Source organism: Theropithecus gelada, chromosome 5, assembly GCF_003255815.1.
Source record: "Theropithecus gelada isolate Dixy chromosome 5, Tgel_1.0, whole genome shotgun sequence".
Lineage (NCBI taxonomy): Eukaryota > Metazoa > Chordata > Mammalia > Primates > Cercopithecidae > Theropithecus > Theropithecus gelada.
In genome coordinates this window covers 61,928,852-61,955,438 of record NC_037672.1, presented here as the reverse complement: position 1 = coordinate 61,955,438, position 26,587 = coordinate 61,928,852, and the positions used below count along the sequence as shown (strand labels likewise).

Genomic DNA, 26,587 nt, shown 5'->3' with positions numbered 1-26,587 from the left:
TTAAGAGTCAGCTATGACTGCCCTGCCTGCTGGCCTCCTTGAGATTATAGATGTTTGGCAGCAGATGAAAGTAGATTCCACTGTTGTCTCTTCTCTGAAGCGCAACTTGAATGAAGCATCAGAACAGTGTTTAAGCCTAGACACTCTAGGAATGTCCCAAATTAATTTGCATCAAGTCTATATCTAGTGTAATATGGTCAGGTTGCATGGTTTCACCGTAGGCCAAATCTCCTTTCTACGTGACAAGAAGCAGAAATTCACTCTAGAATTAGAATTGGCAAGGTTTGCTGGGGGATGAGAACCAATGCTGAGTCAGAGGGACAAATACGCCAAGAATCCAACTGGTTACAAAGAAGTTTCTTATCTTGCTTGTCTACATGGTTACCATCAAGTTTTTATAACTACTGAATAATAACTGATGGTAAAGACAAACTGCTGGTATTATCAAGGAAACATCCATAGCAAAATTAACCAGAAATCATCAGAAGGCATGAGTTTTGTGAGAACCTTGACTTAATTACTTCTTTCTTAGAGGATTCATGTGGAATCATACTTTGATTGAGATCTTGTAAGTTCCTGAATATGTTTACATAATAGACACATGCTATAATAACAAACGTAGGACATATAAGAAATAATAAAAGCAATACCATGGCCTGAAAAACATATACAATGGATATAGCTATGACCTTTTCTTCTGGTATTTAAAATAATACGGGATTTGTGGAGAGTTGTTATTGGTGTCGATCCAAGATAATAATTTATCATGCAATAAATTAAGATGGGGAGATAAAATCAAAATATTATTTAGGACCTATGTTGTCTTTGAAGTTTATGTTGAATTTGAGAGAAAAATCTAGGAGCTAGACCTTAGGACTTGAAGATCAACCGTCCAGCTTGACCAAAACAAAAACACTTCCGACAATTAACATAAGCCTAGACATATTTTAAAATCCATATGTTTTTTTCTAATTCCTAAGTGGCAACAGGAAGGATCCTATATCTGGAAAATAGAATGCAGCCCATTCCAGAAGAATGAAATAAAAACTTTTAAAATGAGTAATACTACATATTGAAAATTCAATCTAATATAAAAAGTACATAGCACAATATCTTATGAATAGCAGCTGCTCAATGAATGTTTATTCTATTTAATTAAAAAGTAAATGCAAAACTTTTTAATAAGAAGCATGGCCATTATACTATAAGATAAAAAACAGAGCATATAACACTAAGAATTATGCATGTAAAAAGATACAGAGCTTACTGAGAAGCTATTTGAATTAATCAAATCACATTTTCAGTTATGCAAAATGAAAAAATATTATTTGGATAAATTCAAATTTTGGCAATTAATAGTACCTATAAGGCATATCGGACCAGATGCAAAAATAATGAAAACACAAACAACATGATAAGAAAAAAACTTAAGATATGTGTTATCTTTTTTTTTAAGTCTTATTTTAGGTAGAATATATGAAATGAGAAAAAGGGTATTAAATCCCATTAACTAATTTCCTCTGTAATAACTTTTTTTAAGATCAACTCTAAATAGTAAGGCTTTTTCCTCCCCAAAATAGATTATTTCTTTATATATACATTCACATATGCTACCTAAACTTCTCCAAAATTTTTACAAATCTATTAAAACTTCTAAATATTCATCTCAGCAATGATTTTTTTGACACTGATTTTGGATCTGTAACATCATTGGCAACCGATCTTCACAGATAATTTACAAGTGTTCTAGGTGTGGCCTTAACAGATAGAAACTGCCAATTTCCGTGACCCACAGCATGTCAGAAAATATTGCTAAGGGTAATAAAGTCTAAAAAAGCAAGATTTTATTTTTCTGACTCATTGAGCAGCTTTAAACACTACAGGATTCATCCCCAATACAAAAGATTTAAAAAAAAAAAAAAAGATTTCAAGTTTAAATCAGGGAAAAATACATGAAAAGTATTAGTTTTAAAGTACCAACAAAATGAAACTTTTGTTATTAGACATCCAACTGCATAACATAAGTAGCAAAAACAACTGGAAAGGTGTTTCTCATCCTTTTGTCTTGTTTCCTTTTTATCTTTTAATATTCAGATGTGTGATTTTTATTTTTTTCTATGGCTTTCAAACATCCCAGGCAAATATATTTTTCTCTAAGACGTAATGCTTCAACTAAGAACAATTGCTATTTTATAATCACATGTTTTGGTTGAGTTCATTCCTTAAAAATGCTTAGAGCTTCAAAATATCAGTTGTTCAATACAGCACACACCACACTGACCAGTTTCTAAATATGGATTCTCTTCTGCCTTGCAAGTAAGCAAGTAATAAAAGCACACATGACAAATTTCTAAGCAAACTTTTACCCTAAGAGATCTGTGGAAGAAGGTAAATCATAACCATCGTCTTTTACTCTTCTGAGCTCCAAACAAAACAGATGGATAGTTCTGATTACACTGTCAATGAACATACTCCCACATGATAAATCTTTTTTAAAAATTTACTTTCTTCCACATCTCACAATTCTAATATTAAAATAACTCATATTAGCAGTCTTGTTCTTTCATTACAATATGGAAAAGAGTGCCAAAAATGGATAGGTTGTGATTGGAAACAAGTTTATCTGCCTCTACTTTTTGGTTTTGTTGTTGTTGCTGTTGTCTTTGGTCACCACAAACTCAAAATAATCCATTAATGCTATAGCTTAGGAACACAAATAAGTTTCCTATAAAAAATGCCTTGAGTTTATGAGATAAAATAACAATAAATGGAGTATTTCAGAATTTAAAGAAATTGGTTCGTGGCATAATTTTCACTCTGATGCAAACATTATTTTATATTAGCCCTATTTGTCCACTTTCTTGTTTTACTAAGACAAGAAGTATATCTGCCAAGCAGTCTAAGTCTATATTTATTCCATTTGATTTTTCAGAAATCCAGGATGGCAAATGAAACGTTCCCCTATGCAACAACAATAGAAAAAAAATGTTTTATTAATTCTTCTATTAATTTTCCAAACACGCATCCTAAAAATTGTAAGCTCTGAAGAGTCTGGGGGCCATATCCATTTTGGTAACACAAAACACAGAAAAGTGTCTTGAACACAGCCCAATACCCAACAAACGCTTCTGAATAAACTGAGAATTATTATATTTGGGGAAAATGAAGTATAATTGAGAAATTATACATTTTCCCTCATTATAATGTACACCAAATGGTACATTTGGTCACAAATATTAACCATTTCTCCACTTTTTCAATTTCCTTCCACTCAACTGAATCTGCTTCTAAGAGCAGGTAAGCCTCTATAGGACATCTCCTTTTATAGTCCAACAGGTTAATGTTAAGAAATTAACATTTGGAATTTAATTTTATCTGTGTAGCCAAATGTCATCAGTTTAGTTTAGTTTTCTCACAAACTATCACAAAGCTGTACTTATTTATTCAAAGTGGATTTGATTTTCTTAAACTACAATCCCAACCACATTTTTTTTAAAAAGGAAAGAATAATATGATTAGGGAACATTTTCATGCAAATACAAATACAGCTTTGGACAGTAGAGGCCAAAATAAGATCAGTTAATAAAATGAATAATTTAAAAGAAACTTTCTATGTTTATTTTCAAGTGGGATTTAGAAGGAATGAGGTGTCTTCTTAGAATACATGTCAAAATATTTTAAATGTATTTGAATATAGTGAGCTGACATCGCTACTGATTTTTTTGTTCCCACCCTGGACACTTTTGCACCCCTACACTTCTATGAATAGTTCCCCTTTCTATTTGGGAAACTGTTTTCCACTCCATGTGGTCCTAGTGAGGCTGTGAATCATAGTACCTTCTTCTTCCTCTCTCCCTTGCCTCCAACAGAACTGGTACAGGAATGAGCTCATGACTCAACTGAATCTATTAGAGTTCTTATCTGGGACCCTATATGCTGATGCAGAGACAACACCCCTCACTTTCCAATGTACTTGCTGAGGACCAGGTAAGCCTCCTTTTGCAATTACAGTTCACCACCATTCATCTAAACAAGGAATGAGGCAAACAGAAACACAGGCAAAACTTACTAAGAGAGAAGACCCTAACAACATGATTGATTCCCTGGATCTAGCTGTACCTGAGGTAATTTCCCTCTCTGGACCACCTAGTTAAAGGCCAGTAACATTCTTTTTTTCTTTTCCTTAAACTAGTATTAACTGAGTTCTTGTCATGGGAAATCAAAAGGGTCTCAATACAGTGAAACACAAATATGAGGATGAAATCAAATTTATATGAAATCAGAGGTTAGTTATCTAATGTTCAAATATACCATAGCTATATTAGAAAAATATAAAAACATTTTTAAGAACTTGCATAGATTTTTATTCATTCATTTTATTTACTTATCTAATGCATATGGAATCAGAGGTTAATTTTTAATGCTCCAATATACCATAACTATATTATAAAAATATAAGAATATTTTTTAAAACTTGCATAGATTGTATTTACTTATAATTCAGAAATATGAATTAAGCTATGAATTAAGCAATGACTACTTACCCAATACTATATTAAGCATTAGGTGAAAAAAAACAAAAAACAAAAAAAAGAAAAAACAGGAGTTGAGGCAATACAGTTTCAACCTTCCTACAATTAATGTGAAAGTTATTATAATGAAACACCTCATCTACCTTCAGCACTAATGATCCTTAGACAAGGAGAAGCCTAGAATAATCTGATATACAGTTATTCTTACATTATAGCCAGTCCTTTTCAACAGGAGTCCTGAAAATTGTTTTCCAGTTTTGAGTAAGGCCTACCAGTTTTGTTTTTCCTATGAATATATCTTTATAGTTGCTCAGACTTTGAGTTTTTCATCAAACCATGATTTTACAAATAGAAGTTTTCACAACTAAGTGGTCAACACTCATAGCAGGGTGTGCTAAAATCACTTAAGCTAAGGTATTATCAGCATGTTTATTAGGTACTCTCTTCTATGAAAATGATTTGCCTTAAGAGAAAATGTGTTTGCAATGTCTTCTCATTCCATTAAAATATAGTGTTAGACACTTTTCTTTTTAGATATTTTTCTAAGAACAAACAACAACAGAAATTACTGAGAAAAAAATTTCACTCTGAAAGTGAAATGAAGCTTATATCTCCAGCACTATGAATGAAGCTACTTTTTGAAATTTCACTTTTCCCTTTAGAAACTATCTAATTGAGTTTTATTTAAATGTCCTAAATGTGTGGATGATCGTTCCCTTCCTATTTATGCTTGTATACTTTCCCATTAAAAACTTAGAAACTCTGGCATTAACTACCATCACCCAAGATGTAGTGTTCTCAATTCTTCTGGACCAGGGTTATTTATAAAACATGCTTCACAACTGGTTTATCTCTTTCTGCTTAATACTTTCTGAGGTATTCTTACAGAAAAAAAAAAAAAATGTGGGAATAATTCCAAATAGTCAAACATCCCACGGTCCTGTTTTTACAAAAGGGGAGGAAAGGCACAGAAAATTTTGATTTTTATTCTTTCCATATTATTCACCAATCTGTGGTTTTCTTTTACTTTTAATGTTTTCTTCCACATTCTGCATTATGAAACATTGAACTAGAACCCACAGGGTACTCACGTCTCAGTCTGACCTTTACTAGCTCAAATAAAATTTCATTTTCAAATATAAGCCATACAATCACCTTTCCAAGAACACAAAAATAATTTAATATTCTAAGTTTTTAAAGATAATCTGCAGTGAAAAATGGAAAATAGAATATACATGTGCTTGTGTCTGTGGACAATGGGAGGGGAGAAGGAAAAAGAGGAAGCAAAATGACTCAGTCCTAAGGTTTTCTAACCTTTCTATTCCACCTGGCCTCTAACTCCCTAAAGGATATCCCCCACTGGGCTTTTGTTTTCAAGCTCAAATCAACTTCTCCCTCTGCCCTATGCTGCCTTCCATTTTGTACAATATCCTGATTGCCCCTCTGTAAAAACAGTTTTCCCTCTAACTATTCTTAGTCATTCATCTTAGTCAGGGACAGAATGCCCAAGTTACTTTTGACTCCTCTCTCTCTCTCGAACCCTATAGCAAGGGAGCTCTCAAGTCCTACTAATATTTTAATGCTTCCCAGATTTAACGTTTTACTTCCAGTTTCACTGCCCATACTAATAGTAACAACTAACATTTGACAGCTAATATTTGACATGTCCCTCGGAGCCCAGCTCAACAACAGTCAAAGATTTTATACCTGGAGGTTTAGCCCCACCCTGTTCCTGACATGATTCTTGCCAGAATAAAGAGGTTATTAGGTGCTTCCCTCATGATCCTTGACCTAGTTTCGTTGCGAAAGACAGGATCCCAGTGCCAAGAATAATCCCTAAGGAACTATGATGATCCATTGTTTCTTTCAAGACAACTGAGTTTCTTCTCTGAATTTCTAATTAGTACTATAAGTCCCACCACAGGAATTGTGTCTCTCCTCTGAATGTGGGGTCCAGAAATTCTACATAGCTTTTGTCGTGGGAATACTGAATTTTGTTTCCAAGTTGTTGCCTAGGTCCTGATCCTATGGCTTAAGGATTTAGTACCAGAGCACATCCACATGCTTGACTTTGTGTGCTACACTATCTAAAAATCCTTGCTGTCATGACTCACATGCTAAATTTGATCCTCTTACATGTCAGTGCCATGTCCTTTTGTACCTAAGACTTTGTTCAAGTAGACTGGGGGTCAGCTGTCTCAGTGGACTGCCCTAAAGAAGGATCAGGAGCCCCATCACTAGCCCCGGGTTAGTTTCCTGCCATGCCTAGCTTCCTACCAAATGTTTTAATGCCAAGCCCTTCTGACTTAGATCATTCTCAATTGTTACCTCATTTAATTTAAAAAACAAAACAATGAAATGGAAATCACTATTCCCATTTGACTGAGGGTTTTAAAACTCAGAGAAATTACATTACAGGACATACCCCAGATTACTTGGTGAGACAGAGTTGGAATTCACACCCAGGTTTTCCTATTCCCAACTTCATTTTGTCTCCACTATGTTGGGCTTCCTTTCACTGTGTCTCACAAGGATAACGGCAATAGACTTATAAGACATCATCATCTTCCAAATCATCTTGTACATTATTATAAGAGTACTCTTCCTAAACCTGCATGGCCATTATATAAATCCCATGCTCCAAATTAATCTTCCATAATTTCCTACTTATTTATGAAATAAGAGCCAATTCTCCAAACAAGTATGTGAAAGTCTCCATAATCTGGATCCAGGAGACCTGTCAATGTTTGTCCCCCATACCCTCTATGATCCTAGTCAAACCACACTCCAGCCTACACCTCAGCTACTCAGCCCAGATAGTTCTTGAAGTTCTGTGCTCTTTGTTTCTGATTAAGTCTATCCCAATTGTCACAGTCAAGTTCAAATTTCACAATCAAAGGCCTCCCATAACTTCGTATAACTAAACCTATCCTGTCTTTATGTCACCTTACACTACAGTGACATTGGCATTCAACACCAATTGCGTTATAAGATTATTTTTTATCCCCTAGGGTGACTCTCTGAAATTTTCCTCCTCTAAATGTCCACAACACTTTATAAATCTTTCAGGGGACTGCCACACTCCAAACCTCAAATAATCATTAATTTCAAGCCCCTTTAGAGAGAATATGTGTTATTTAAGTTTACATCCCTTCTTCTAACCTTAGACAATGCCTTAAGAATAGTAAGGGCTCAGTAAAAAAACTAATGAAAGAATGAGCTCATTGAAGAAAAAAAGGAGAAAAAGAAGAAATGTTTTCTTCCAGCATATATTTGAGATATTGAATTATAAACCTTCATATGCAACTAGCTAAAATTGGAAATTATATCAATATTCCCCCAAAATATTACATACCATGTTTGCCTGAATAGAAATCTAACAATACTAAAACAATGCATTTTCCCCAAAATTAAAATAGAATGTTTAAAATGATTTTCTGAATCAAATACATGCTAGAGGAGGCATTAAAATTTTAACATGCAGGATATTCATAACAAAGGCCTTTTTCAGCCCCTTGATTTTTGAGTTGTAAAAGACAGAACTACTACAGTGTTTCTTCTTTATTTTTAACCCCAATGAAGAAAGGCTCCAAAATAAAACTTTCTTAATCTTTGCTATTAAGAAATTAATTCTAGACAAATGATGTCTTAACAATATATGATATCTTACATATTAAGGGGACCAGACCATCTTGGTCATTGGATTTTAGAGGGGAGAGAGAACAAACAAAACAATAAAAACCATGTTGTAGATTTTTTTCAAGGATTAACTTCAAACAAATTAATGCACTGACAATGAGACTGGATGTATTTTAAAAACAACTAGCTGGAAAAAAATTATTTTGTATTTCTTCTATTGATTTAGCTTTACATAAATACATTCCACAGTATAATTTCACCCATTAGCTTGATAAATCATACAGAACAGAGTAGAGTCTCTTCTATCTCTCCTAATCCTGTGATAGAAACACTATATTGGTTTTAAAGATCAAATATGTATATTTTAAAAATCAGATGGTACTGTGCGATTATAAAGTACAATTCAAATTTAAGGCAAAATTATAGTTTTTGTAAACTATGAGGGATGGAGCAATCTTTGCCCTTGAAGATACATGAAAGCTTACATTGCCTTTAATTTCTACAGAGTGGGCAAAAATCTCAAACTATCATCACATTGATAAAAATCTCAACCATTAACGAAACCAGGTTTGTCTGTAATGGCTTCTTCTTTCTACCTGCCAACTCTGCCAGATACTACAGGGTTTCCCCAAAAGGTGACTTTTCTAAGAATAATTTACTCTTCCCTCTGTGAGCACATAGCTGAAATTTAACTGTATCGACATGAAAACTATACCCATGTTTTCCCTCCAAACAACACTCAAGAGATTTTCTTGGCAAATTGTGGCTAAAATAATGCAAATTTTCCTAATTTCGTGCAAAATCTTTCAATATAACTGAAGCTAAAGTCCATCAAGAACTTTAGGCAAAATGGCCATACTTAGAAATGACATTCTAAAGGTTCCCTAATAAATATAGAAGAATTAAGTGTATCAAACAAACAATAAAACAATGACACGATGTCTTCTGGAACTCAGCTACTAATTCCTTGAAGGGGAAATCTATAGCTATTACCCATAAAGATAGAGTTTTGGAAACTTAATCCATCATTTGGGTAATTCTGAGCTAAACCTTTTATATATAAAAAAAAAATTCCAAAGGAATAGCCCAGAGAGGTCCTTTCTCCTTCCCAGTATAATTATAAACATCATTACAAATCCCAGAGCAAAATAAAATTCTATTTAAAATGCAATCCACTGATTTGTTTATTTAGAGGGTCAAATTATTCTCCTTTTTACTTTGTCAGTACTGTATCCTGTATTTTAAAACTTAAATCACAGTTGTATCAGTTTTACTTATCCTGAATTCAGCTATAAAATTATTTACTATTTTTTACACTGCAATTTTTCCCTAAAACCTAAACACAACAATATATGTAAACTACAAAAACAATTGAATCTCTGTTCCATTCTGCACTTACATTTGGTTTGTCCACTAGACATACGGATATGTGATGGAACCAAATTATGTTTTCTCTGAAAAGCTCCATTAATTTTTTTAAAAGCCTACATGCTACTAAAAACAAATTCAATAAATCTTACTTTGTGTTTTTAAAAAACATGATCTCTAAAGAGAAATTTAAAATCCCAGAACCAAACGTTAGAAGAAACTGATATTTTTCCCCTAAAGATTTTTTTTTAATGCTTTGGCTTGGAGAATATATATTATTCACTTCCATTTTAGGATGGTGTTTACCAAAATATCATAAATACTTAATAGCAACTGTTCCTAGTGCTTGTAGCAAAAGGCAGTAAAATGAAACATAAACCTCCGCTATGAAAGCCCAGGAGTTTTGCTTTGCATTTCATCACTCTCCTTCCCCAAACCCTGTTTAGGATAGCCCAGATTCTAATGATCACCAGAGACAGCACAACTGAATTCCAAACAGAAATATTATGGGCTCTAGTGAAACTATTAATCATTTAAATGGAAAGAACAACAAATGCAGTCAAATAGCCACTAGTTCAAGTTGCCTGACTGATACAGTTAGCAGATACTATATTTGGAGAAGGGAGTTATCACACATTTCATTCCAAATTTTTATTTTAAATTTCTCCTGTAAAACCTATAAAACTTTCAGGATATTAAGGCAGTTAACTCCATAATCAAAGTGTGAAAGTGTCTGAAACTTAAAATCTTAAACTTGAAACCACAAACCTAGTCTCACAGAGCCCAACATGCAAGAATTAATACCAAATGTCAGTTACAAACAAAATTCAGATCTTTAGAATTACACTGTTTGCAATACTAAACAAATCTCTTTCCTAACCTCTTTCCTCTAGATAATGACCACCTGCACTGGATATTAAGATTACTTCTTATAGTTTAAAAAAATATAGAAAATTTTGACCCCTTCCTGCTCCCAGAGAAATACTCACAGAATTAATTATTCCTTTAAGAGCCTGAAATCCACCTTCGACAGGGAAAACTTGCTCCTTGGAATCAGCAATTCTCTCAAGCTTTAGAAAGAAGAGGAAGACTTGATTAAGGAATGGCTGATACATACAACAGTTTATAAGCTTCATTACATTTCAGTTATGTTCATCTGAAAAATTACTCCACAGGATTAATTTACCAGTGTGATCTGTGTTCAAGGCCAGGAATTGAAGGTGATGATACTAGTGTTACTCTAAACGTACTACCACAAAATGAATTGAGATCAGTCAGAGTACCTTTACGTTGACCCCAAGTGCAATTTCACAACAGTGCAGAACTCTAATAGCTGTCAACAGCATAAGACTCAGGAGTCTAAACCATGCTCATGCAAAAATTTAAATGTAAAATAACTTCGTGAGTGAAATATTTTCAAATATATAAACCCTCAAATCTCATGAAAAAAATGGTTTTGTAAGAAAAATGATCAGACTTCCATTAGATGGACTTCTGAAATTCCTGCATACCTGAGAGTCAAATTTTAAATAAAATAGAAATTCTAACATTAGAATGACTATATATTATATATATAATAACATTTCATTAGTTTAGTTAAAAAGAAATATGTGTATCATTTCAAGCCAAATGTTTATCTTATATTAGTTTACCAAACCAAACAACTGAGAGATTTAAAGTTTCATTTTCAGTAACAAAACCTATTAAAATTCTTACATTATTAAGGTAGAACTCAAAACCTACAGCCACTTCTAAAAATAATCTTTAACAATCGACCAGTGTCAGAATGTCATCAGTGAAAAGAATTTGTTAAACTATCCTTAAGACAATTATGTGGTTCAGATTAAAGTTTGCAGATCTCTTGTAACTCACCTGAGCTTGTTCAAAATCAAGGACACCAACACAATAAACACTAGCCCCAAGTGACCTGGATATCTTTGCCTATGGAGAACGAGGAAGGAAAGAGAGAGAAAAAAAGAGAGAGAGGGGAGAGGGAGAAAGTGAATTATTCAAATATCAAGCTATACATTCTGAGACACACAGCAATGTACAGCGGGGTGTAGAGAACAGTCTCAGTTCAATACTCACCTCTTTCTCTGCATATGATGGCACCAGACCGTCCAACTTGCCATCTGTCAGAGCAATTATGATACTGGAGGTTTTCAAGCCTCCTGCTTTCTGAATTTGTTCATTCGCCTGAAAATGAAGAATAATTATCCAACTCACAATTTAATTTTAACTTTTAACCAGCATGTTCCATCAAGCTGAATTTGTAAGTCTGACAAAATCAAAATATTACTGGCTAGCTTTTAAAACAGGGTAATTTGTGTTAACTATTTTATTTGAAATATGCATATATTCACATTACAGAGTAGTTACTATTGGTTTTAAATTATATAGATTTTTAACTGTGACTGCTTAATCTTAATATAACCACAAGGGCCCAAGGGAAATGGAAACTTCCTTAAAAGGCAAAATGCCATCTTAATTTTTCTCATCACCAGAGTAAATAATTTTTTCTACTTGTCTCATCTCTAGAACAACTAAAAGCACTTAAAAAACTTTAAGATAAATATGTAATGAGGTTATTGAGCTTTGCTAGAGGGTTATATTTCACCACAGAAAGCATTCTCTCCCATACTTACAAATGTAAAAGAACTTACTAGCTTTAGTCCTTCATGGATATACGTCTCTCCTACTGGACTAACACGTTTTAAATCCTCCAAGCCTTTACTGATTTTGCCTCTGAAAGTAATATTAAACACAAGAAAAAATGAGCAAAGAGCAAAGATAACAACAAACACTTCTTGGAAAACATGGCAGTATTGTTAACTAAGCTTTCTTCAGTAGGAAGCAGAGGAAAGAACATGGGCTTTGAAAGCAGATAACTTTCTATACTTTTTGTCATGTTAGTAAGTATTTAATAACTTTTGTATATTATCTACCAAAAATAGGCACTGATGTGCTAACAATGTCTTGAAAAAGCTTAGCACATTCTAGGCCTTCTGAGCTGAGATCAGCTATCTTCAATCACTCTTGTTTTCCTAAAAGGAGTAAAACATACCTTCCCTCATCCACAAAAACACAAGAATCGAGTAGCTCAGCTTCAATGACAAAGCATTTCTGAAACACTCACTCCATCTCCCTAAAAGTGGGAAATTTTCCTTGTTATCTGCGAATTGCTAAAGCACATTATTTAGCCGTTACTTACAGAAATTAACATTTTTTCTTACTGTCTCCCAGAGTCACAGGTCTCATGATTTATCTGCTTTTGTGACACCTTCTCACCCATCCAGACACCTGCACATTACCTTGAACACAGTAGGTACTTAATACATATTTCATGAATGAATGAAAAAATAAGTTGATGGACAGATAGATGGATGAATGCATGGATAGATGGATGAATTAGAAGGTAATGAATTCTTGGAAGAGACACTATGAATGAAAAAAATTCAAAACTATAGAATAATTTCTTTCATGAACGAAATTATTGGAATAGACACTATGAATGAAAACAACTAAAAAACTATAGAATAATTTCTTTCATCATGACTAATTCACTATCCCAACTGAGTTTGTCCAAATGGGGTATGACTACAATATTATTAAGAGCTATTTTATGTGTATGAGTTAAGGGAAGACCCAATTTTTAGAGTTTTTAAAATACAGATTTGAAACCTCCTCGAAAATAAATAAAACCACTTATCTTAAGAGATAAGTAAAATAATGTGGCAAAATTATCCAAACTAAATTCAAAACTTGTTTTATAATAAATTTAAAAGATCAGAAAAGATCTTAAGATATTATTTTAAGACTTTTTCAATATAAGCAAAAAAAAAATGCCTTTTTAAACTGGTGAGAATGGATACTACCCATGATCTTAGCCAAAAGGCTGAGAAGTGATAAGAAGTGCATTTTAAAATTCTTGAAATGATAAACTGAATTATAAAATTTTAAATAACACACGAAGAGTACTCACTCTTACTGAGGATGACAGATGAAGGAGATTAAGTATAAGAAGTATCATCTTAACATCAAGGAACTTACTAGGGCCATATACAACATTTTATATGTATAGGTATATGTGTGTATACATTTATATTACATGCTGTTATAAAACGTCAAAAAAAATTTCAAAACATTTTGTCATGTGGCAATATTGTGTTTCAAATAATTGAAATAAATAATCCATTATCAGAGCCTTATACATGTTTTAAAAGTAACTTCTTGATTGTATTTTTATATCGCAATAAAAAATATCACCAGGCAAGTTTTCCATATCATAAAGTTTCCAGGAAACAGAAGACAATGTTCAAGGTATGACCCTAATCCTTCTCTTTCCTGGTTCACTCATCTCTATTAACTCTTGTTAATTGTCTTTTTAAATACTCGGTTTAAAGTCCACCTATTCTGAACCTTTCTTTAGGTTCATGACACTCGTTTTTTCTGAGTCACCCCAAGCTTTCTAGCCATACTCATATTCATATTTTACCACGATAAAAAAGTTCTCTCCTAAAAACATTCAACTTTCTAATAATTTAACTAATTTAATTTAATTTAAATATTCCCTTTTCAACTATGCTGAAAGTTTACCTTAGGCTATTACCGTGTCTTTTATTTATGATGTATTCCCCTGCTCTGTACTTATTTTAATGTCATTTGCAAAGTAAGTGTTCAATAAATTTTTCAATATACCATAAAAAAATTATAATATGATAGCATAAGTTATGTGATTCATAAGCTTGTTTTATCTAAAATATTTATGTTTGGTAGCTACAGAAACAACTTGAAATTGATTCTGTCTGAATGCAGATAAAAGTCAAATATTTGGTGCTTCTCAGAAATGAGTGGCAGTGTGTCCTCAAGCATTAATGTTTGCTGCCAACAAGTGAAATGCAAGTTTACACAAACAGATTTTGCATAAGACAGACTTCTCCATTCAGTTCAAATCAGCTCACAATTGCTGCTGAGGCCCAGACAACACCAGCACAAGACTTTAAGCTAAAGGAACTTGCCAAACGTGGATTCAAGGTTTTTTGTGGTACAGGCAGGTATGTGCTAGCTTATTACACTGGAGGAGAGAGTACTTTGTGGTTTTTCTCTCCATACCTATACCTGCACCATAAGATTCCAAGCTCCACTTAATCCCATCATTACTTTTGCAGCCAGCTGCATGATCCTAAGAGGAAAGTGCCCCTTTTCCATAGCCAAGAAAAACACATGTGAGTCCTGGCCTTGTACTCCCTTCAGGCTAACTACCTGAAGTCTGTCAGCCTCTTATCAATCAACAAGGTGTCACTTTAGGGGAAACAAAGGTCAAAACAAGACAGGGAAGACAGATCTCAGACCCTCAAAGAATCCCAAGCAACTAAAAATAAATATTAAGTTTTTCAACTGGTAAACAGTTAATGGGCAAAAAGCAAAATAATGTGGTAGGTTAAAAACAGAAATCATTCATCAAAAAAAAAAAAAAAAAAAAAAAAAGCCTCTAAATGAAAGCAAGGGAGAAAATGACTAAAATTTTAAGAAGAAGAAGAAAGAAAGGTTATGTTATAAAGATAAGTTCAACTCCTGGAATTCAACATCTTAGAAGATCAGCTTCACTGAGTTCGGCTTTAAAGTTACGTCTTCAACTACACGGAAAAGCAATATTGAAACTACTTTGTATTTGTTGTGAAGCAGTTGTCAAGGATGTTGCTGTCATGACACGCATCATTCCCTATAACGTCTCAAAGCAGAAATTTCTTTGTCACCCCTAAGTAGTTGCTATGTACTTCCTCTTTTCAGCACTTGACAACCATGCAAACTTATTTCTTGCACTGACTACTGGGGAAGCCCACAGTAAATTTCCTACTCATTCACACAATTCTGTTAAGTTCCTGTGGTTATCATAGTGTTTCACCCCCTTTTCCAAAATCTTAGCACTCTTCTTTTTACATTTTATTAATTTTCTGCAACACTATTAATTTCTATGCAGCCTCAAATACTTTTTTGAAAGAGACAGGAATTGAACAAACAAAACGTTATATTAAAGCCCTGGGTTTTTTTTAATTGAGAATCGGGGCACCAAATTCCATTATCAACTGGAGGGGAAAAGAGGAAGAGAAAGAGGAGACACACAAACGCCATATATATATGGTGTTTTCCTTGTTTTCATTTAGAGGCTTTATATATATTGGAGACAGGGTTTCACTCTGTCACCCAGGCTGGAGTGCACTGACACAGTCATAGCTCACTGCAACTTCAAAGCCCTGGACTCAAGCAACCCTCCCACCTCAGTCTCCCAAGTAGTGGAGACTACAGGCATATACCATTACACCAGGCTACTTTTAAATTTTCTGTAGAGATGCGGTCTCACTATATTGCTCAGGCTGGTCTCGAACTCCTGGTCTCAGGCAATCCTCTCATCTTGACGTTCCAAAGTGCTGGAATTACACACTTCAGCCGCGATGTCCAGCCTTGGCTAATTTTTTAATGTATGAAATTTTCACTTTCAGCTCTGTTTGTATCTCCCTAATTTCTTTGCTGAGAAGAGCAGGGAAGGGAAGGAGAGGGGAGGAGAGGAGTGAGGAAGGGAAGGGAAAATAGCCACCACAACTGCCATGCACTGTACTATATTAGTGACTTTTCTCTGAAACACTTTGTATGTGGAAGGTATGCATGGCATTATAACTAAAATAAAGATAGGCTGAAATCATGGTGTCATAAAATAGTTTGCAGAGAATCCTGAATTGACCAACTAACAATGAAGCCATAATTTTATTTTCAGTATCTCCTAGTTTTTCTTTCTATGATGTGTCTGTACAGTACTTGAACTTTCCAATGCACATCATCTTAACTTTCCAGATTTCAAAGCTCTTTCAGGGTTTCAGTCAATGAGTCTATACTCATCTGTTGAGCATCTGTCATATGTGAACACTGTGATTCTACACAGTGATGTGAGAATTCCTCGCACTCAGTCCAGGAGTCACTCACATAAAGCTCTATAGATGCACTGTGGTTCTCCACCCTGGCTGTACACTGGAATCATTTGAGGGGATTTTCGAAAACTCTTCTGGACTCTATTTGAAGAGATTCTACTTCACTGGTTTGTGATGGGTCAGGGTTATCACTGGCCTTTGAAAACTCCCCAGAGTATTCTAATGTACTGCCAGGATTAAGAACCTCGGATCTAACCTAATTTTAAAACATTCTTGTGTTATGGGAATGCGTTCTGCATTACCTATTTTGCCAGTCATTGCTTCTGTGTAAGAGTTTTGGGTAAATAGGATAATCTCTTAAACCATGAATAGTTTCTGGGATGGTATGGATGAAGATTTACATGAGCTTATAGACAGAATAGAGATTAGTTCCAAGCTCAACCTTGTTTCTTCATTTATAAAATAGGAATATAAATCTCTCCCCCATGGGGCCACTGTAAGGATTCATTACAGTATATTGTTATAAATGTCCTATTTGGTTATTAGTTATGGTTGTTAATCTCTTACTGTGCCTAATTTATAACTTAAGTTTTATCATAAGTATGTATAGAAAAATACACCACATATATAGGGTTTGGCACTACCTGTTGTTTCAGGCATCAACTGGGGTTCTTGGAACAGACCTCCTTCAGATAAGGGGAGTCTAGTGTACCCCAAAATTAGTGGTATCAGCAAAATTGGTTGTTTCTTATGGCACTGTGCATTGAATGAGCAGTTCTCAGGCTTCACATGCCACCAGTTGAGCCACTGGAATGGCTAGAAGCAGAATGCCTTCGCATGGTTAGCAAGTTGGTGCCAGTGCTGATACTGGCTATTGCCTAGGAGCTCAGCTAGGACTGTTGACCAGTCTTGATTCTCCTCCACATGGTTTCTCCACATGGCTAGGTTGGGCTTCTCCTTAGCATGGTGGTTTCAGAGTAGTCAAAGTTTTCATATGGCAGATGGTTTCCAAGAAAACGATAGAGGAAACCACCATGCCTTAATAAATCTTAAGCCTGGAACTGAAACTGGCAGTTTCATGTTCATGTCTGCTGCATTCTACTGATTGAAGTAAATAAATCACAGGCCTAGCCCCAGATTTTAAAAAGTAAAAAGTGTGTGTGCGCGCACGCGTGCGTATGTATTCTATGCTTTATTGGAAGCCACCAAAGACATAATCTACCACTAAAACAAAAAGACTCACACACTCATGTTGTCAAATGCCAATTTATATAATTGCAGGAATGCTATAGGTATTTATATCCTAAGTAAATTCTTTTCATTACTCTCAATAGATTATTAGCCAGAGACTTAATGTGCTTGAAATAAACAGTAATTCCAAAACAAAATGTAGTAATACATAAGGATTTTATGATAATTAGTCAGTTAATAGCATCCAATTGAAATGTTTCTTTTAGGGTAAAATTTAATAGATTGAGTAGAATATGAAACAAAAATGTTCTCAAGATGTTATTTATGACTATACAAAATTACTAATCATTTATAATTCACTTAGAATTCACTTACAATTGTACTTTACCTGAGATACTGCATATGAAGAATTTAGTAAAATATCTAATATATAGTACCTGCTCAATAAACTTTGATACTTCTATTGTCTCCTTCCATTAATAAACCACAAAATTAACCCAAGAAAAACAGAGAAAAACTGTATTAAGAGAAATATGTTCATTCACATATATCTGCTCTATTTAACTGTGTTACTATATACTACTGCACTACATACTGCTTAACGGATGAACCTCTAACAAGTAATTTGTTCTCACCGAGTTCCTCAACTTAAAAATTGTTTAAAGGTTTCAAAGAGTGAAAGATTTTTTCTAAAGATACACATTACTAATACACTCTATAATCCTGGGAAATAATGGGTTTTAGCCATATCTTACCATAGTTTATGTAAAAATATGCTTTTGTTTATTTAACATGTCATTCTAATGCCAACATATGCCAAGGTTTCTGTGGTCCAGAGTCCAGACCAGCGAATCCAAGGTAGCAGTCATAGATCCAGAAATATCTGCTCACAAAATACCCCGTAGAATCCGAATTTTGTCAGAAGTGTTCTCCAATTTGGCCTGCACCTACCAAAGTGTGGTACTCAGTTCACACCTGAAGTTCAGGCCTGCTGCATTTTGCATATTTTTACTCCATTTTCCCACTTACTGCCTTACTAAATCATGAAAAAATCGACCCCTGCATTTTACCACTTCCATATACCAGGTCTGTCTCCCAGGCATGAGTAACAGTGTACTTAATTTTCTAGAACATACTCATAAAACAATGTGGGACTTCAGTGAAAGTGACCACTAACATGTCCATCACTGGAATCTGAGTTGCTCCCCTGCCTGGACCCGTCAGGGTTAGCACAAGGAGTGGCCAAAACAGACTTTTAAAAACAGGAGTAAATACTTCCCTAATGGAATTTTTTTTTTTTTTAAGCTAACCCAACTATTGTCTCATCTTTTCACCCCCTCGCTAGTTTTTAAGAATAGAATAAATTTAGGGAATGACGATGTTTTTGAGTTGTGACAAATTCTGACAAATGTGAAACCTGGAGAAGGGGAACCTAGAGAGTGTGAGTACAGTGTGGTGGTGAAGTGCTCATGCTCAGAACAGGCCTGGGTGTGAACCCCGGCTCTAGCTGCTTAGCAGTGTCACTTTGAGCATAGTCCTTTGATTTCTTTAAACATCTGTTCGAATCCTGGCACATCATGATGAAAATAAGGATGGTGTCCACTGATAACTACCAAACCCCATGTTAGCCTTGGCCTCCTTCCTATCCAATCATCAAAACAACAAGAAGAAAAGGAAAATGAAAAACTATAAATGAGAAAAAATTAAAAGGTAGTTGCAGATAGGTGATAGAAGCAAAGAAATAAAAGTGAATTGATAAAGTTATAAATACCCATTGTGTTCTTCTTACGTGTCAGAACCACAGTTAGTCCTTCTCATGCACATTTCCTTATCTCAAGATTGCTGTATGGTAGGAATAATTCACTCTTATTAACTGGCCCAGGAACTGGGCAGCAAGAGGTTAAGTAATTTGTCAGAAGTCACACAGCTAGTATGTAGCTCCTATGCCTGTTCCGCCCAAGGTCCAATCCCGGTCTTTTCATTAACAGAAAACCTCAGGACTCTCCATAGTAATGGTTGAATATGCTCTATTCCTGAATGCTTCTTGTTTCCAACCTGTGAATTCCATTTTGATTCCAAGATAGTAACATTAATTTCAGCATTCTTTTTTTATAAATAATACATTCTTGTTGAAATAAAATCAAACCACATATATATATAAATTAAAATTGTGAAGGATTTTCCCACCTTCAATATCATGCCTAAGACAGTGTCATTGTTAACAATTTGCTGTATGTTCTCTAGACTTCTTTTCATGCATCTTCAATCACATACACCCCCCCAACATATGAACAGTTAAGGATTTTGTTTTCTTTTTATTTTATAATAATAAAATCATACAGAGTATCTGCAACTTGCTTTTACACTTAATATATCTCCTATAGATTTTCTTGAAAATACGTATTGATTTCTTAATAACTGCATAGTATTCCATCCTATGTGTATGTTCTAATTTAACTATAGTATCATCAATTGATAAGCATTTAGATTGAATACAGTTTTTCACTATTATGTACAATGCTGCAGTATCCAATTTTGTATATAGCCCTACTTTCCATGCTAATGCTAGTATTTCAGTAGGACCTAGTCCCAAAAAGTAGACTTACTGATAGGAACCTTCTAGACTCTTATAGAAACTACCAAGTTTCCTCTAAAAAGAATGTAGCAATTAATAAGTTACTTACTATATATAAAGAACAATTTTTCCACAAGTAAAATTTTAATTCAGCTTTTAAGAAATTAGAAAAAAAAATTTCTAATTAAGAAATTAGAGAAAATTAGAAAAAAAATTCAAATAATAGAAATGTGTATATTGTTCAAAATTAATTAAGTGACTTTTCTATAATTTCCTACAAGTTTGCCTATGGAACATTTTTTTCCCCCAGTAATTCATTATTGTGCTCAGGTCAAACAAGTACAGGACATTTTCAATTTGGGGGCAAGTGTAATGGAAGGGAGTTGTAAATATTTATAACTGATTTGTAAGAGTAGGAATAAGAAAAATAGCAAATATAAAATTATTTATTATGTGGTATACTCACAAAAAAGACAATCTATGATGGCAGCCTATAACTAAGGTTCTGAAGTCATATCAGCTCAATCACTCATTCAACAAATATTTATTGAGCATCTGCTGAGCATCAGGCTCTGTTCTAGGTATTGGAATACATGAGGGAACAAGACAAATGACGACTCCTGCTTTTATGTTTACATTAGACTCATTAAGATAAAAATAAATTAACTAACAGGACAACTTGAAAATGTGATAACCAAATACAGTATTGTAAGAGATTACTGGGGAGGAGAGGTGGGGTTCCTTTAGACCTGGTGGCCAGGCAAGGCTTCTCAGAAAAGGTGACATGTGAGATGAAACCTAAATGACGAGAATGAGCCAGCTAGGGGCAGATCTACAGCAGAGAAAGGTCCTAATGTGGAAACAAGCTCGGTCTGTTAAGGGAATGGAAAGAAGACCACTTGAGCTAGACTGTGCCACACGATGTTGCAGGAGAGGACTGGCTGGGGCACTAGGATGGGGCGTTTAGGCCTTTGGGAAACACTAGCTTTCCAGTCCAAGTGATTAGATTGTTTTAAGCATGAGAGTGGAATATCTGCTTTAACTTTAAAAGATTATTATAGCCAATATACTGCTTGCAACTTGTTAACTGTGTGTGCTTGGACAAGCAGCTTTTTCATTGTCAGTTTTGATTTCTTCATTTGTGAAGTTGAGGTAATAACAGTATCTATTACATGAAGTTCATATAAGGATTAAGTGAAGCAATGCATGGAAAGTATTTAGCACACTGCCTGATGCATAATAATTGTTCAATAAATGTTTTCAACTAAATCTCTGTTACAGTATTAGCATGATATAGAACTGAGTTTAATTCACTATCCCCAATTATGCAAAATAATAACTAAAAATACTTTTTTATTAGTCTTGATTCCAAATTCTCTACTATTGAAAGGCCGGGTATTTTCATACTGAATCAACACTTGGCATTTTTCTCTTACCTAACCCTATAATACATCCCTGGGCTATTTATGTGTATGTGTATCCCTCTACTCACACTCACACTAGATTACTTATCTTTGTGGTACCCCAGGTTCCACAGTACTCAATGCATTGAATATAAGATAAGCAAGTCTTTAGGTAGGTGGGTGGGTAGGTGGATGAATGGCCTAACAGATATATGGAGGGTAAAAATCATGAGAGCAAGAGAAAAGAAGGGAGTGTTTCAAATTAAAGTATTGAAAAGAATAAGGTTTTTAAGTTATGAGTATATAAAATGCATAACATCATTTCTTGGCATGTTTATTACTTTATTCATACATTTACATAGTACCGGATACCATGCTGAAAGCGTAACAGAAGACACAGCCCTGTGGTATGTATTTACTACCTTCTAATCTTGCTTCATCTCTACTGAGAATCTTTAGCAACACTCTGAGAAACATGAAAGAGCTACCTATTTACCAAGATTGTGAAGAATTATGAGTGCTAGAAACAAAATTGTGAAACCTGCAGTGCTGAACCTTTGGTTTTCTTTGCTTAACCTTTGCTTTCCTCACACACTCTGATCTATTTGTGAGGGTAACACATGACATCAAGATATTAATAGTTTGTATGTAGAATTCCAATTTCTAGGCTTTGAAACAAAGATTCACAATAGTTGTGGAAACATCTGTTTACTGATCTGCATATAACATGCAAATTGTTTCTTCACACTTAGAAGTGTGTAATGGAAGAAAAGTGACCCTATATCCAAATATAGAGGACCATAGAATCTTGAGAAGTTACTGATTTAATTAAATAAAATTAGTAAAACAGCAATATAGAAGAAGAAAATAATGTCCTTTATTGGAGGTTGTTCTATGCTATAGAAAGTAACTTTATATGCATTATCTTATTTTGATCTTCACAATAACTCTAAGAAAACATGGCAGATTTTATGTCCTGCACTTCATGGACATAAAAACTGATACACTGATATACAATTTGCCCCAAGTTTACAAATCAGTCAGTGGCAAACTGGAACTCTAGCCTAGGCATTCTCAGTGTTATTTTCTGCCACCCCAAACTAATTAAAAATGCCACAAATAGCGAAATTTATTAAAACTTCAAGTTTTTATATTTAGGAAGAGACAGAGGAACCAACTATGTATAAAACAACTTGCAAATAGTGTTATTAAAATTCCTCTTGGAATATTATAAATCCTTTTAAGCAGGGCAATATTTTCTTTATGTAAGCATGATTCTTGTCTGATCATTAAAATACTGTATACTGCCTAGCTCCAGATGATAATAATAGTGATAAAGCCCTTATCTCTTGAAAACTTATATACGAGACTCTGTTCTAAATACTTCACATTCATCAACCTTCATACATGTAACAATTTTATGGGGTAGGTATTACTAGCATCATCTTCATCATTGCCATCATTACACAGATGGAAAAACAAGAGGCATACAGAGGTTAAGCAACTTGTCCTTAACCATTTGGCTAGTAAATTGGAAAGCCAGGATTTACACGCAGGTAGATTCGGTCTAGTGACTCTTAGCTGCAACATTATGCTGCCTCTTGAAAGAAAGGCCTCTTCTGTAACCTATTTCAGTGTCTCCCCTATTAGATTCAACCATTGATGAAAGAAGAATCACTAACGCAGGTTAAAGATTTAAACCCCTTCCATGCATGTCTAAGCAACACCAATCTGGTCACCCAGTGACCTACACTTCATTTTCAAAGTGCTGAGGAACTGTATGCAAAGTGTCTAGCAAAGAACCTGGCACAACGTTTGCAGCTATCAATGACTGAGAGTTTCTACAAGTCTGGCATGGTGCTAAGTGTTTTTCTATATATAGGAATGCCATAAATGTTAAAATGGTTCTTTTTTTTTTTTTTTTTCTTTGGATAGGCTGGATCCAAAGCTGTTTCTTTGGAAATTAAGCTAGGCAATGGAGAAAATTTATTTTCCTAAAGGCAAGAACTGTTAAATCACTGGGTGTAGAAAGCTGCCATACATAGGTTGTGGACTACCATGGCTCAGGCTCCTGATGAGATTCACATCCACGCAAGAAAGTAAGGAGGGCCATTATCCTCAGCAAACCGACACATGAACAGAAAACCAAACACAGCATGTTCTTGTGAGTGGGAGCTGAACAATGAGAACACATGAACACAGGGAGGGGAGCAATGCACACTGGGGCCTGTGGGGGCTGCAGGGGAGAAAGAGCATCAGGATAAATAGCTAATGCATGGGATGGGTTGATAGATGCAGCAAACCAGCATGGCACACATTTACCTATGTAACAAACCTGCATGCCCTGCACATTTTTCCCAGAACTTAAAATTAAAATAAAATTAAATTTAAAAAAAAAGAAAGAAAGGAGAAGTATCAATGGGAAGACAAGATCCTAGGCTGCACTCAGCATCTGCACAGAGATTTCCTCTCTAGGAAAAGGAAAACTAAAAGCGCAAAGATTAAAATCTTATATGGATAATTTTCTAAATCAATTAAGTGAATTATAAACAAGTTCTCTCCCCCAGTTTCTTTAGATATCATAATATCTTTCTTGACCTTTTCAAGGGAAAATTTAATTTACAAAAAAACTGTTTTTACAGTTAACTTTTCAGAAATTCACATATCATGCAAAACAAAGTATACCAGCTTCCCTTGCTAAAACTACAGTTCGGAGAAATTTTATTTCAAAATAACAGGAAACCACTCATTCATTCATTCAACAAGAATTTATTGGCCAAAAGCTAGCTTACATACTCTGTGTTAAATAAAGTAGACATAAAAATGAAGAATGAAAGCTCCCTCCCACTATGGATCCCATTCTTTAAAATATGTCAGTGAGGTGGGGTGTGGTGGCTCACACCTATAATCCCAGCACTTTGGGAGATCAAGGCAGGCAGATCTCTTGAGGTCGGGAGTTCAAGATCAGCTTGGCCAATATGGCAAAACCCCTATCTCAACTAAAAAAATATAAAAATTGGCCAGGTGTGGTGGCATGTGTCTATAATCCCGGCTACTCGGGAGGCTGAAGGATGAGAATTGCTTGAACCTGGGAGGTGGGGGCTGCAGTGAGCCAAGATAGCATCACTGGACTCCAGCCTGGGCAACAGAATGAGACTCTGTCTCAAACAATAAAAAGAACATAAAATATGTCAATGACTATTTCTAACTTGTCATTGACACTGTTTGAATGACATAGAAATGGTCTTATGAAACACTGTGACATTGGTTTGGAAAAAGACACCTTTTAAAAAGCACTAAGATCAGATAGATAGATAGATAATAGAGTTATATTGATATACATATTGATATATACTAAGTTCCTTTATAAAGGTGAATACATTCAGCATCAGTGGACCTCAGAAAAAGACCAGAAATCCAGGATGTCTGCTGAATCTAGGAAATTATCCAAAAGGATCCATATCTTTCTCCCCCTCAATGTTCTTCAAATTCCTGGTTGATTAATATATTATGTCTAAACAAGAAAAATGCAGAACTACTTACAGTAACAGAGAGGCCGGGGAAGGTAGGAAGTAGTGAATATACAACTAAGACAGGGATCTAGATTTCACTGCACATTCCACAGCCACTATAAATGATATTGATTTTCAGATTAACTGCTCTTTTATAGTACTCATACCTCCTTTCCCTTCTATTAGAGAACTGAATTGTCTGTGCATCTGCTCGATTCCACTGAGAGGCCTGAACCACCACTTGGAAATATCAATCACGCCTTTAAAATTCATCTCTACTAAAAGCCTGCAGTGAAACGATAATGCACTAACCTGTCTCCAGTTAATGGCAAAATAATAGTTGCTTGAGAAGAAAACACAATGAAAGATAATCTCATTTCAGGGCTGCAAAATAAGAAAAGAGGCAGTTAAAACATTTTTAAAAAGAAATACTGATACAATACAGATGTATAGTTACGGAGTTTCATTTAAAATTGGTCTCCCTGAATGGTCCAGTCTTCTTTTAAATGGCATTTCCTAAGTAAATAGACGAACTCTGCTCAACATTGTTGCATAAGTCATGTTGGATTTAGTCAATGCTTCCCAGCACTCACATACTCCTCCATGACCCATAAGGACTTGCATTTAGAAAGAGACTAACTGGAAAGATAAATTCTATGCTGATGTAAAATTCTTTCATAGAAAATTCCTCTTCCCTTGGTGTTCTATAACATTTCCTTTAAAGGAGGCCAGGCCCTTCAAAGTGATTATGGTTATCAATACTTAGGGCTGGAGAGTACCCAGTTTGACTTAATGACCATAACTGTGACATGAGTCTATACAAAAGTCATCCTGAAGTAAGACTACTTAAAGAGTCATGGAGAATGTGAAAGAAACTGATAAATCACTTTCTGCTTAGGCATTTTTTATTTTCTAAGTCTCAAGCATCCTATTTTCCATTGGCAACAAGTGCCCCAGTCAGCTATTTCTTTCAAGTTTTAGGCATTTCTCTCACAGAATGGCTCTTGCTTCTCAGACACTCTCTGCAACTATTACTAAGGTCCAAAACTGAAGATATGAAACTAGAATCTATAAACTGAAAACCAGAATGCTCTCAAAGGCTTCTACATGTTACAAAAGTCAGTCTCTTCATTAGTCACCCCTTATTCACTTCCTACAATATATTGTTAGTAACTGAGCAACTAGGCTTGAGCCAGACAACTGTGTATTATAGAATTCCAACTTAAAAACCAGATCAATGAGTAAGATAAGAGCTTGCTTCTTTAAAATGTTGTAGTGATGTGATTCATTGCTTTTGATCAGAATCTACATGACACCCTTTGCACATTGAAGGATTAAATTAGAAAATTTATAAACAACTGTTTGTTCTGCCTTTGACATTTAAGGATATAGGATCTTGTTTGTTTTTCTTTCCTAGACAGTTTTACCTCAGACCCTGTCCAGA

General features: G+C 34.6%; 1 protein-coding gene and 1 pseudogene across 4 annotated transcripts in view; both read right to left on the bottom strand.

Annotated features, from left to right (window-relative positions):
- Positions 1 to 26,587, bottom strand: part of ANTXR2 (ANTXR cell adhesion molecule 2) — a 155,774-nt gene that overhangs the window by 126,244 nt on the left and 2,943 nt on the right. For all 4 annotated transcript variants that reach the window (XM_025385226.1, XM_025385224.1, XM_025385225.1 and 1 more), the window contains exons 3-7: positions 25,456 to 25,527; positions 12,203 to 12,284; positions 11,628 to 11,735; positions 11,412 to 11,480; positions 10,529 to 10,609 (exon numbers count right to left, since the gene is read on the bottom strand). In XM_025385226.1, coding sequence (XP_025241011.1) covers positions 10,529 to 10,609; positions 11,412 to 11,480; positions 11,628 to 11,735; positions 12,203 to 12,284; positions 25,456 to 25,520 — 405 coding nt within the window. In that variant the 5' untranslated portion in view covers positions 25,521 to 25,527. The remainder of the gene's footprint in view (positions 1 to 10,528; positions 10,610 to 11,411; positions 11,481 to 11,627; positions 11,736 to 12,202; positions 12,285 to 25,455; positions 25,528 to 26,587) is intronic.
- Positions 13,330 to 13,446, bottom strand: LOC112625661 (annotated as a pseudogene).